At 37.5% G+C, this 12,830-nt stretch overlaps 1 protein-coding gene across 5 annotated transcripts in view; it reads left to right on the top strand.

The window, feature by feature from the left end:
• MTR (5-methyltetrahydrofolate-homocysteine methyltransferase) overlaps nucleotides 1–9,148 on the top strand; it is a 48,839-nt gene extending 39,691 nt beyond the window's left edge. For 4 of the 5 annotated variants that reach the window (XM_027750458.2, XM_027750460.2, XM_027750461.2 and 1 more), the window contains 7 exons: nucleotides 268–343; nucleotides 1,554–1,709; nucleotides 2,395–2,591; nucleotides 5,812–6,012; nucleotides 6,682–6,874; nucleotides 7,598–7,710; nucleotides 7,843–9,148. In XM_027750458.2, coding sequence (XP_027606259.2) covers nucleotides 268–343; nucleotides 1,554–1,709; nucleotides 2,395–2,591; nucleotides 5,812–6,012; nucleotides 6,682–6,874; nucleotides 7,598–7,710; nucleotides 7,843–7,935 — 1,029 coding nt within the window. In that variant the 3' untranslated portion in view covers nucleotides 7,936–9,148. The remainder of the gene's footprint in view (nucleotides 1–267; nucleotides 344–1,553; nucleotides 1,710–2,394; nucleotides 2,592–5,811; nucleotides 6,013–6,681; nucleotides 6,875–7,597; nucleotides 7,711–7,842) is intronic. The other variant, XM_027750459.2, reaches the window with a different exon arrangement.
• The last annotated feature ends 3,682 nt before the right edge of the window (nucleotides 9,149–12,830 follow it).

Here is a 12,830-nt window from a genome sequence, read left to right as displayed (position 1 = left end):
TGAAGTAATAAAGGAACCTCTGTTGTAGTTCAGAGGAACTAGAAATCTTGTAGACCAGGTTTATTAGAAGTATACAGGAAAAAATAATGGTATGGTTGTGGAGTAATCTTACTTTACACCTGTGAACTTGGAGTTGTTGGGACTGAAATTATTGGTTGTCACATTTATCCTGAAGAGTATTTTGAACTCTACCACGAAGTCAACAGTTACAGTTTATGTGTCTGAAAGATGGCTGGCTTTCTGAAATTAACCTTTACGTCTATACAGGAAAGAAGATACTTGTCTCTACAGCAAGCTAGAAGAAAAGGTTTCCATAATGACTGGTTATCAGGCCATAAACCGGGTCAGTTTATATGTTGTTGTTTGTTGTTGCTGTGCCTTTGTTTTATTTAATGTATTTATTTAAGATACATTTTTAATTAAATTATGCTTGATTAAACTTCAGAATATAGCAGTGTAACAGCTTGAGTAAATTGGGGTCTGTCTCAGCAAAGATCGTTTTGCATAAATTTGAGTAATCTGTTTCTGCTTTATTTTTTCACAGCTCATTTAAAAATTAAATTTCAACTTCATAAAAAAATTGGAAAGAAAATCCTAAAACAATGAGTTACGCATAACATGATATAGTCAAAGAAAAATCTAATGACCACTTTGAAAAATAATGTCTGCCTGGCTCATTACATTGCAAAGCTTACTACACCATACTTGGTGTGCTATAGTTGTGACGTGGCACACAGGTTGTGACATGGCATTTCTATGAAATTCCTCCTTACACTTTTTCCTACCCTTCCCCCATCGTTTTTTGTACTAGGTTGCTTTGATTTTTTTCTTCTTTTAAATTAAAGATTAGAAGTGTAAACAGCATTCCACAAGAAGTTGCATCCTGCAGTGACATTAACACTGCTTTCTGTCATTTCATTTACAAGACTCAACAAGATGCTAACTTTCAATAGGTCATCTTGTGTTATAAAGGTTGTGTTATAAAGTATTGAACAGCACAGAGAAAACAAGTGAAAAGCTTGTGGCTTTGCACACATATATCCGTCTCACGTTTTCACTTGTGCGGATGCATCTAAACAGGTGTGTGGTGGCTGCAGAAATTCCTAGAAATTACATAAAAAATTACAGAAATATTCTGCAGTATCATAGCATGTAACATGTCTCTGTGTAGGGATTTGTAAATATGAAAGGTATATATGCTCATAAAATATGTTAGGTATTGGTAAGTTGTGTAGGTTTTTTTCGGTGTTCTGTCTTGGCCGACATTCTGACCATTGAAGTAAGTTCCAAAGTCCAACAGCTAATAAGTCTTGATTTATGTGAAAACAAAAGGCCTTAGTTTTTCTATTTCAACTTTATATGCTTTTTATGTTTTTTGTAACTATGGAGTGTGGTATGATTTGGGAACAATATGACAATGAGAATTCTAAGACAATTAATTAGGAAGAGGTCATTTGCAGTGGTGGAGGCTGGTGAGCATCAGTTATGCAGCACATATAAGAGCAATGTTAAATTATTTTCAGCATGTCAAATCGTAGTTCTGATTCCTACAGTTAAACCAAAATTCATCGGCACAAAAGTCTTTGAAGATTATGACCTGAAGAGGCTGGTGGAATACATTGACTGGAAGCCCTTCTTTGATGTCTGGCAGCTTAGGGGAAAATATCCCAACCGGAGTTTTCCTAAGATCTTTAGTGATAAAACTGTGGGTGAGTATTGAAATTTATTTCATGTAAAGAATCCTAGCAAGCCTGATGTGCTGCATTAAGATTCTGAATGTTTTGAAATACATAGAAATAGTGAAAACACATGGAAAGTAATGTCACTGAAATAATTTGTTTAAAACAATGCTTGATGAACTAACTGTTGCCATGTGAGGCTGAAAAATAAATGGGGAAAAATGTTCAGTGACCTTATTTAGCATTCACCTGCCAAAGCACAGGGGGGTATTTTAATGACAGAAAATGGTAGCAGAGCATTTGATATATCTATGTTCCCGTTGTGGGTGAAGATGGCAAGAGAGCTCTGCCTCCTTTTGAAACTAGTCAGTAGGCCTTGAAATACATGATGAAAGTGCAAGGGTAACACTGAAAACAACCTTCTGGGTCTGCTGCTCTGTGGTAATGTAGGTGCACACACCAGGTCCAAAACATGCTGGCTGAAACATTTTGTGCATTTGTTTTTTTTTCCCCCCTAAAATATATGTTGTTACAGCTATATAGACATGATCACACTGAAGTCTCCCTATTTGCTGTAGCTGACAGATAACTGCAGTCATCAGAGAATTATGTGGAAAGTGAATCAATCTTCAACAATTCTTAAACCTATTTAGCCAGTTGTGAAAACATACTGTTTCTAAAGGGATTTTTTTTTTTAATTTTTTTTTTTGGCTAGGTGAAGAAGCAAGGAGAGTTTATAACGATGCGCAAGATCTACTGAAAACATTGATTAATCAAAAGAAATTACAAGCCAGAGGTGTGGTCGGGTTCTGGCCAGCTCGAAGTGTTCAGGATGATATCCACTTATATGCTGTGGAAGAGGCAGTGGGATCTTCAGAACCAATAGCAAAATTTTATGGCTTGAGGCAACAGGTACAATGACAGCACATTTGTTAAGTGAATTTTTTTTCCACTGCATTGCAAGAATGTAATAGAAGTGCTCTATTAAAATCTGTAGAAAATGGGCATTGTAATCTGTCTGCAGCTGTTGTCTTGCCATTTCTTTCAGTAATAACAAGATCTTGTTTGTGGTGATCCAGGTATTTGTACTGTAGTATTTGTAGTGTTTTGCACTGTAATAGTTGTACAAAATGCTTTATAGGTTGGATATTTTCCGAAATGATGTGCATTTTCCATCTTAATTTTAATATTTAAGATATCCTAAAGCAATGTGCTGTATAACTTCATTACATGGATCTTGTGTTGCTAAATTAGAACCTAATGAACCTTAGTTCTCTAATATCCCTTGATTCTGCTTTAGATGAAAAATTCCACTTGAATGTATTAAAGGTTAAACCCAGTTAGAATTAAAAAATCCTGGAAAATAAAGCTCAATGGAGATAAGTGTTTTTGATAGTCTTAATTTTTATGTAAAATTCACCATATGGAGGGGCAGTTTAGAATTAGTTGGCTGCTAATTCTGATTGAGCTAATCATTATTTTAAGTATTCATGCTTGAATCATACTTACCTAGATTTGCATTTAATTTGATAGATGGAACTTTCAAGATATTCTGCTTCTCCTTTTTTTTTCCTTGTCTTCTGATTTGGCTTCTTCATAGTTCACATATTCAGAGTCATCAAACATGGTCAGAAAAAAAATTTCAACGATTACCTAAATTTCTGGAGTACCATATTCTATAAGGACAATCATGTGCCAACGTTGCAGGACTGTACTAAGAAATACATGACTCTCAAGTTTTTCTGTTCCAGTTCCCTGGAACAGATTATCTGAAGCATGGAGATGGATCGTGACAATCCATGGCAGATGTTTATATAAAATGCTCTCAACAAGCACACATGCAGGGCTGTTCCAGAGCCTTATGGCCTAGTTAAATATTTTGATATCCCATGTAAATCATGTTTACTACTGTTTCTTTTCCTGGCCTTTTCCCAGGGTTCTCCCAAGAAGAATATCTGGTTTGATAATATTCTTGTAAAGGGTTTTATTATTGGAATACTGTTATTTTCCTTAGTCTTTTTTATCTTATATATCCCCAGTTATTCAGGCTTCTCTCAAAGGTTAAGGCCATGAAACTCTGTGCTATTGTGCATACTGCTCTTCTGGACTCTCTATATTTTAGCTGCACCTCTTCCAGTCTGGTGTATATAGTAATTCAGCAGAGTCTTCACCAGAGCAAAGTAGAAGCGAATAATTGTCTTCTGTTTCTTATATAAAATTTTCCTTTCAGTACAGAGAGTTGAGTTCATGACATTGACACTGTTAAGGATGTGACGTAAATCTAAAACTTGGGGATCCATTTAATATTTTCCTTAACTCTAATAATTACAAAAGAACCTCAAAATTAACATAGATTTTATCTGTGTGGAAAAAGGATATTTCTTTGGTTTTATAGTACTTTATGGTATTAACCTAGTGGGTTAAAAGGCCATTTTTCTTTGTTTTTCAGGGTTGAAGGTGTTTTATTTGCTTTTAAAATGCAGTTGGGATTGAGTGGAAAGCATTGTTAAAATATTGTCATAGAATAGGAATCTTCAGCTAAGTGATAGCCATGAAATAACTTTTCTCTCTCTAAGTTGGGTAGATTTACAAGATCTGTGCCACTTCTTAAATAGCAATCATGTTTCCACATGATATGATTCAAAATTTCTTTTTGGGTGCTTAGTCACCTCTTTTTTGTTACCTTTTTTCCATTTTTGGAAAAGGATCCAGTGAGCAGTATATTTCCTATTCCACAGAATCACAAAATCAGTTGGGCTGGAATAGACCCTTGAGATCATTGGGTCCAACCTGTGACCCAACACCACCAGACCATAGCACTCAGTGCCACATCCAGTCTTTTCTTAAACACCTCCGGGAATGATGACCCCACTACCTCCTCTGGCAGCCCATTCCAATGTCTAATTGCCCTTTCTGTGAAGGCTTTCTTCCTAATGTCCAACCTAAACCTTCTCTGGCACAGCTTAAGACTGTGCCTTCTCATCTCATCAGTTGTTGCCTGGGAGAAGAGGCCAACTCCCACCTGGCTACAACCTCCTTTCAGGTGGTTGTAGAGAGCGATAAAGTCTCCTGAGCCTCCTCTTTTCCCAGCTAAACAATCTCAGCTCCCTCAGCTGCTCCTCATAGGACTTGTGCTCCACAACCTTCACCAGCTTCCTTGCCCTTCTCTGGGCTTACTCCAGCACCTCAATGATCTTCTTGAAGTGAGTGGCCCAGAATTGGACACAGTACTTGAAGTGTGGCCTCACCAGTGCCAAGTACAGGGGAAGAATCCCTTCCCTAGTCCTGCTGGCCTCACTGTTCCTGCTAAGGCCAAAATGCCATTGGCCTTCTTGGCCACCTGGGCACACTGCTGGCTCATGTTCAGCCAGCTGTTGACCAGCATCCCCAGGTCCTTTCCCTCTGGGCCACTTTCCTTTGCATAAAACCCACTTGAACTTCATTTAGAATTCAACTTTTCAGTAGTGATAGATCAATTTTGTTTGTTTGTATGTGTGACTGCTGTAAGGTCTGCATCGTGGGCACAGTTTTGTCTGGATTACTGAGCACATAGTTTGTACCATGAGAAACCAGGAGTGTTTATAAACTCTCACAGCCACTCTATAGAGGGAATTGCTGAAGAATTTCCAGTTTGATTATCAACCATCAGTTTTGCTAGCAAATGTGGAATCTGTGAGGGGTAGAGAGTAATTATTCCTCCTCTTACCCAGTTGGCACAAGTGTGTTCCTTATTTTGTAATACTTTGTATCACAGAAACTTCTGAGTTGGAAGGGACCCACAAGGATCATCAAGTCCAACTCTGAAGTGAATGGCCAATACAAAGATTGAACCTACAGTATAAGCTGATAAATCTTACTGGCTGTAAACAGAAATAAAATATCTCTATATGTGTGTTCAGCGCAGCATCTCTTCTATGGCGTTTTGTTCTTCAGTGGTCTGAACATGCTCTGAGAGAGGTGGTTTCCTTCTAATTTAACTACAGGAAAACCACCGTGGCTCAAAGACTAGTTAGGTGTTTGTCAGAAATGCCTTAAGCCCTTTAGTGTTAAAAATACTGGTCTTTAGCTTAGTAGTGCACTAATAATGTATTTTTAAGTGTTCTGATTTATTGCACTGATTTTGTTACTCTAGGCTGAAAAGGACTCTGCCTGCACAGATCCATATTACTGCCTCTCTGACTTCATAGCACCAATGGATTCTGGCATTCGTGACTACTTAGGCCTGTTTGCTGTGGCCTGCTTTGGTGTAGATGAGTTATGCAATGAATTTAGGAAACAGGATGATGAATACAACATCATAATGGTAAAGGCTCTCGGCGATCGGTTGGCAGAGGTATGAGGTTTCCTTGCAACTTTCAGCAAACTTACAGCCACTGCAGTGCAATGCAAGTGGGGTTAGCTCTAGGTGTGTGTTTCAAGCTACAGCACAGTTTCAGAAATCATAATTAGTTGCCATCTAAAGATATTTACTGAAGTTGGAATTCTTCCTAAAGGGCAACTGTTGCTGGCAAAATAGCAGTTCAGAAAAGTTGTTGCCCACTTTCAGCTAGAGGAAAGGACCTCTGCTAAAAAGAGCTGCAGTGTGTACTTATATCTGATCCTAGCATGGATGCAAGAATGATGTAGCCTTCCATAGCTAGACCTGGATGAGACACACAGATGGTCAAGACCTAGTGACTATAATGATATGTTGCTACCATAGGTTAATGAGGTTACTTTTTAGGTTACTTGTCCACATCTTTTGAGTATGTAGGATTTTAAAGCAGGACAATCAAAAAACCCCTATCTACCAATAAGAGAAGAAACTAAAATACTTGAGTTAGCAAAATAAGTTTTGCATGTGAATTTTAATTCTATCAAATTTCTCACCAATGTTAAAAACTCCCTTAAAAATTAAAATGGGAAGGGGAAGAAAGTCTCTAAGACATTGTTTGTATTAAATAGCTATTGCATCATTCTGTACAAACTAAAATACAAAAAAATCTTTTCATTCTATTCCAAGGCATTTGCTGAGGAGCTCCATGAAAGGGTTCGAAGGGAATTCTGGGCTTACAGTAGTACTGAGCAGCTCAATCTCTCTGACCTACGCAGAATTAAATATGAGGGAATTCGCCCTGCCCCTGGATATCCAAGCCAGCCTGACCATACAGAAAAACTCACCATGTGGAAACTTGCAAACATTGAGGAAACAACAGGTAACTCTGCTTTACTAAGATTCTTAAACTGTTTTTATGTGAATGAAAGATTGACATTCCTAAAATACAGTGAATTGGGTGGTGCAGAACTACATAAAATACTGATGTACTTCTAGGATTTGCTCTCTTCCCCTTTTCATTGCCATTTTTATTTGGCCTCATTCAAGGAAGAATTTTAAAAACACTGTCAGTGCTTTTGATGAAGGAGTTGTGTCCCTAAGTAGCAGATTACATGCAAACAGGGTTCTGCTGCACAGAGAAAATTTCTAGCATCCTTATGGTTGCAAGAAGACATTCCAGATATAAACAGGAAAAAAAGCCAATTCAGCAGTGTGTATCCTGGTCCACAGGAACCTTGAGATGGTAATTCTTAAAAAGGAATGAATTCCATTTGTTTTCCTCTGTTATTTTACATGTCAGATGTTTCACTGCTCCAAAAGTACCTTCCTGTGTTTCAAAACCTCTTGCCAAAATCTCCCAGGTTTTTTCCTTCAAACTGTACAGTTACTTTACAGTAATCATAATGAAAGTCTGCAGTATATTTAAAGGTCTGCGGTTTTTTTTAATAGTTAACAAATGGAAAATGGTTTTTGTTTTAATTCATCTGAAACCTTCTTGTTTTTTTTGAGTTTGCTTGAAGCTGTCCAACACAAAAAAGGTTTTGAATTTGTGCTTATTCTCAATTGTTCTCAAGAATAAGAGGATTCTCATTCACTTTTCCAGGAATTGGTTTAACAGAATCACTAGCAATGGTACCTGCTTCTGCAGTCTCTGGCCTCTACTTTTCCAGTCCCAATTCCAAATATTTTGCTGTTGGAAAGATATGTAAAGATCAGGTAACTTACGCTGTTCATTGTAGTAGTGTTAGAACATTTAAAAACATCTAATTAGCAGACGTCTTAAAAAATTTGTAAATACTAAAAGCTGGAGTTCCAAAATCTCCATCATGTTTTGTGGTCTCTTTGCAGGTTGAAGATTATGCACTGAGAAAAAAATTGTCGGTTGCAGAAGTGGAGAAATGGCTTGGACCCGTTTTGGGATATGATACTGAACAACTCTGATACTTGTGGGGGAACTTTTTTTTTGTGATGGTCCATTTGCCAGAAGGAACAAGAAAAGACTTCCCACTGAAAACAACTTTCTTCCATCCATCCATCCATCCCAATAGCTTGTCTGATTATTTTAAATTTTTGATCAAGGAACTTAATATTTCAAATCAAATCTGCTCTGTGCCCTTGGCTTGAGACCATGAATGCATTTTAGCTCTCTCACTTGTAGCAGCATACTTTTATTTATTTTTATTTTTTTGCACAAAGTAGAGAAGCTACATGTAGGGTGGAATGTGGAAAATGCAAAGCTCTCCTGTCCGCGGGAGAAGGAGAAATCAGAAGCAAGAATTTCTATCCCATTGGCTGTGGATATACGTAGAACAGAATTTGACTCGTGTTATTTTAATGTGTTTGGCAAGTCCAGGGACAGAAATATGATGTGATTTTTCTGTAAAGTCACAAAAGGTTTTATACTGACTGATGAGGAACAATTGAAGTACAACAGATCTCCTTTTTTAAAATCTGTCTGCTCCGTGTTTAGGTCTTGTGATTGGGAACATAGGTTGTTCTCGATGGTGTTTAGAATAATACAATGTGCTGGATCAATATCAGAGGTGCTGTATTGTGAAATGGGACGACTGAGCCCATGGAGTTGTCCGCTTCATGCTTCCTCTTCTTTCAGCAAGTCACAATCTGTTTCTACTCCGCATAAAGGGTACTGGCACTTCCTGCCTTTGAGTTATGTTGTGAGGCTTAAGTCATACATAAACAATCATTTGTATGTGAAAAATATGAGAAGCATACTTGTTACTATAGACAGACAGAAAGCTTGGAGCTAACTTCAGTGTTTTACAAACTCTTTAACCTTCCAGATACCTGGATTTTAAAAGCAACTAATAGTAATACTGTCATATGTAGCAGTTAATATCAGAGACATATTCTTCAGATTCAACTCTCAGTGATCTAATTGTTCATAGCTTTTAATAATCTCTGAAAAGTGCCTCAAGTATTATTTAAATGCTAATTTAGTAAAATGTTGTGAAAGAAACCCCTCATTTTTTCTGGTCTCTAATTGTAAATAAAAGACCAATCTTGTAAAGAGAATGTTCTTTTTAATAGTTTATTGCAATCTATGAATAGTTATATAATTTTTGTAATGTCTTCATCTGACTTTATGCTAAAAGAATCATCTTGTATCAACAGTTTAATAAAGGTTAAGCTGTCAGTGGTGTTATCTCATTAGAATCCTTTAAATGCCAACAATAAAATGTGCACAATAATCTAAACAAATAATGTCAAAATGAATATGCACATTGTACTATGAACCTGAAATTATAAAGGCTGCTTTTTTGGGGAGGGGGGTAAAGTAGTTGCATAAGTGTGTTCTTAACTGAATGTTTTAGAATGGCTCATCCTTTAATGACTTACAAAAATAATTTCTATATGGATTCCCACCTTCCCCCAAATCCATGTCAAGGGACTTGAGACATGTCCTAGTTGATCAGCTGATTCTTGTTGTGGGGATGGTAGAACACTCATTTAGATTACCAAAAATACAGTAAAACATTCCTAATATAAAGGAAACTTTGTTCCTGAAACACATAGCTTGCGAAAATTGAAATCCTCTTTGCTTTGTTTTTGGTCCTTGCACATTTGTAAATCAATTTAATGCTCTCCTCTCCAGCACTCTTCCATGTTCTTACATTTGGAAGCAGAGTGCCATATTAGTTTGAAAATTTGATTGTGTGAATGGGGTCAAAGTTTGACTTGCACAGTTTTGTTTGTTTATTGATTTATTTTCCTGAAATCAGTGGCAGACAGCTCAGTGAGTACAGCTTTAGCAGCATCAGAGTGACAGAGCTGTAGATGTCCCGCTGTCTCACAGTGGTGGTGTTACCTTGCATAAAAACAGAGGGTTTCAAATGGTGTGCCCTTCACAGATGGCATCATACACTGAGAAAAATCTTCATCTTTGCCTACAAAACTTGTCATTGGGAGAATCTATTTGGAAGAATTACTTATTGTTATTATGCAAATGTTTTTACCAAGGACAATTTCTTTAAAACTTTGGTTTTTTAAATCGTCAATTGACACTTTGGATAAGACAAGTTTTCATTCTCTCCAGAACAAAGATAAATTGTGAAGGAGAAGGGTCTCCTAGTTGTACCAGGTAAGACTATTTGACAATTTTAGAATGCGTTAAATATTTTTTGCAGTACTTTTCTAAGTACTACTAAGAAGAATCCAAGATGTAAGAAATTATGAAAAATTTAGAATGCTTTGTAAACAACTTTGGTTTAGTTCTTGAGAGTAATTTACTTTGGTTACTGATTTTTTTCTTGTAAGTCAGGCCAGCAGCCCAGAGATTAAGTTTTGAGGCACATATTTTATGACTGTCAGGGAATACTACCCCTAAGCCTGCCCCTTCATTATCAGGTCTGTTTCAGTGCTGCTGTTACTCCTGGGAAGATTCTAGTGCAGTTTATTTTTAGGTGAGGGTGCTACCAAGGTCATGCCATTCCTCAGGAAAATTTCCCAAACCTTACATTTATTTTTTATGCAAATATTTGAGCATTTTTTGTGAATCTTCTGCTTTTATTGCTCATTAACATAAACCTCAGTACACCCTTTCAGTGAATTTTTGCTTCTGAAAACATGAGTGATGTCCAGAAAATGAGGGAATAGGCCCTTTGAGGGCCTTGCCTTTTAGAAAGGGGTTTGTTTACTAGTAACTGTGGCTGGGTTTCGTGACATTCCCTTTGAAATATTGGGCTGATTTACCTGAGTGTGCCTTGGAAAAGTGGATTCAGTGTCTTAAAAGAGTTTGAAGAGCAAGAAAAGAAATAATTAATTAGTTTAGGAGGGTGGTTCCGTACAGAAACAGCATGTGTTCTCAGTCACTGGAGAAATGAATTCCTGTGCCCTCAATTTATCATAGCCTTGTCATGGCAAAGCCTGTTCAGCCCCACTACAAAGTTGTTTGATTTGATTGTCAGGCTTCTGTAGGTGCCAGTGAAGGTGCACTGTGAACAGAACGCAAACATGTCGATCCTGCTTTCCCACAGTGTTTGTAAACTGTCCAGCTAAAGGCAGAACTGAAAAAACAATGGAGTTCTCCTCCATGTTTGTTCTAATAATACCACCATGTCTGAATATCCTGAGGTTTCTGACCATGCCACATGCCTGATATAAATAGCTGTACAAAGTAGAACTCAGCAGAGATTACCAAACTTGGTGTCTTGGGTTTGTGATTCATTTTCAGCCAGAATGGCAAAAGCAAACTGTAATTATCCTTGCTGGCCTGAAGCTACCATGACAACTACGAAATGAAAGGCTTCCTTTTCTTCTCAGTGCCCTAGCCACCAATGTGTCCTGTGCCTACAGCTCCTGATAAGGCTAATGAGGAGCGATCTTGAGGCAAGATAGGTTGGCTCTGCCATTCCTTTCTACAGAAAGAGCATGAAGTGAGTGGAGGGAGCGTGGAAACTCAAGCTTACCCCATCTTAGTTCTTAGCTCATGGTCTTTTCTACCTCACCTCCCTATCAAATTGGCCTCTTCTTCCTCCTTTTCCCTCCAGCAATGCTCCTTAGCTGCATGTCAGGCTCCTTTGTAGGTTCTGCCAAAATGGAATTGTAGAAGGTTTGAAATAAGTTTCTTCTAAAGAGTTGTTGCCTTAGAGTTTTTGTTTCTTTTTAAATTTTTATAGACTTTAGAAGTAGTTATGTAGTGAATGTAGATTTTAAAGTAGCTGTATTATATCCCTCACCCTTTAGCACAGTAGTTTACACATTTTCCCAACATTGTTACCCCATTCCATATCACTCCCTCAAAATTCCGTTAATTCTGTCAGCTTGTTTAGACTTCCCTCCCTTCATTCTGTTTAAGAACATCTGCACCCTGGCCTGGACAACAAGATATCACACAGGCAAAGCGACCTTCAAGCCCGGAACTTTGAAGGGCTTCCAAGGACTGTATGTGCTGTGATGAAGAGGAGATTGAGGAAGAGGGGGTCCCAGAGCCCCTGCCTCAATTTCCAGAGGGGTGTGCCGGGGGGAGGTGCCGGGGGGTGGATAAATCTGGGATTGGATGGGTTAACACCTTAAATTGTAGAACCCCGTGGACATGGGAGGCACGTTATATGTATTCCTGTGGGCCTCAGGCCTGAAATTAAAGGACCTACCCTCTTTATCTTATCTTATACGCTGAGTTGGCTCGGAGTCCTGTTTTCTGTGGTCCCTTAAGGCAACAGTCTGAACCAGTTAACTGTTCCAGAAAGAGGAATTTTTGCCTAGCAAGTGTTGGGAAATATTAATAATAAATGCTGTTCATAGCTCAGACTATAGGAGCCTTGTACTGTGTATATTAATCATTCCTAAACAACTAAGAAGAAGGCCATGAGAGGCATTAAACAATTCCCTCTGTGTTAACTGCCTCTTTAGTTATGGAGTGGTTTTCACATAGATAGCAAAACCAAAATGTGTATTAATTTAATCCTTTATCAGTGTATTGTTTTAAGCCTACTTAATAATAAGCTAATAAAACTAATGTAATTTTCAACTGAAGTATGTTAATGGTATGAATTGCTAAGATGAAGTAGAGAATTTGTGCCTTGCTGTTATAACAAATGCTTTTAGAATTCTTTAGGTAGTTGAAAACTTAATCACTAAATAACTAACAGGTATGACAAACATGCATCTCTTAAAAAAACCCAGATATTCTCAATATTAGTAATTGCGGTAAATGAAAATAAAAACCTTTACCTTATGTATACCATCAGAGTATAAGAAATGCAATTTAAGAAAATTTTTTAAGGAGCTTTCATTAATCTAATGCATGCTTGGGATTGATGAGTTATATTTGCAAGTTTAGGAGTGGTAGAAGGTGAAAGAAATAATAATTAGGTTGT

Source organism: Pipra filicauda, unplaced genomic scaffold (genome assembly GCF_003945595.2).
Source record: "Pipra filicauda isolate LSUMZ 115617 unplaced genomic scaffold, ASM394559v2 scaffold154_size2910363_pilon, whole genome shotgun sequence".
NCBI classification, from domain to species: domain Eukaryota; kingdom Metazoa; phylum Chordata; class Aves; order Passeriformes; family Pipridae; genus Pipra; species Pipra filicauda.
The sequence above is the reverse complement of the archived record's forward strand: the minus strand, read 5'-3'. Positions and strand labels throughout refer to the sequence as shown.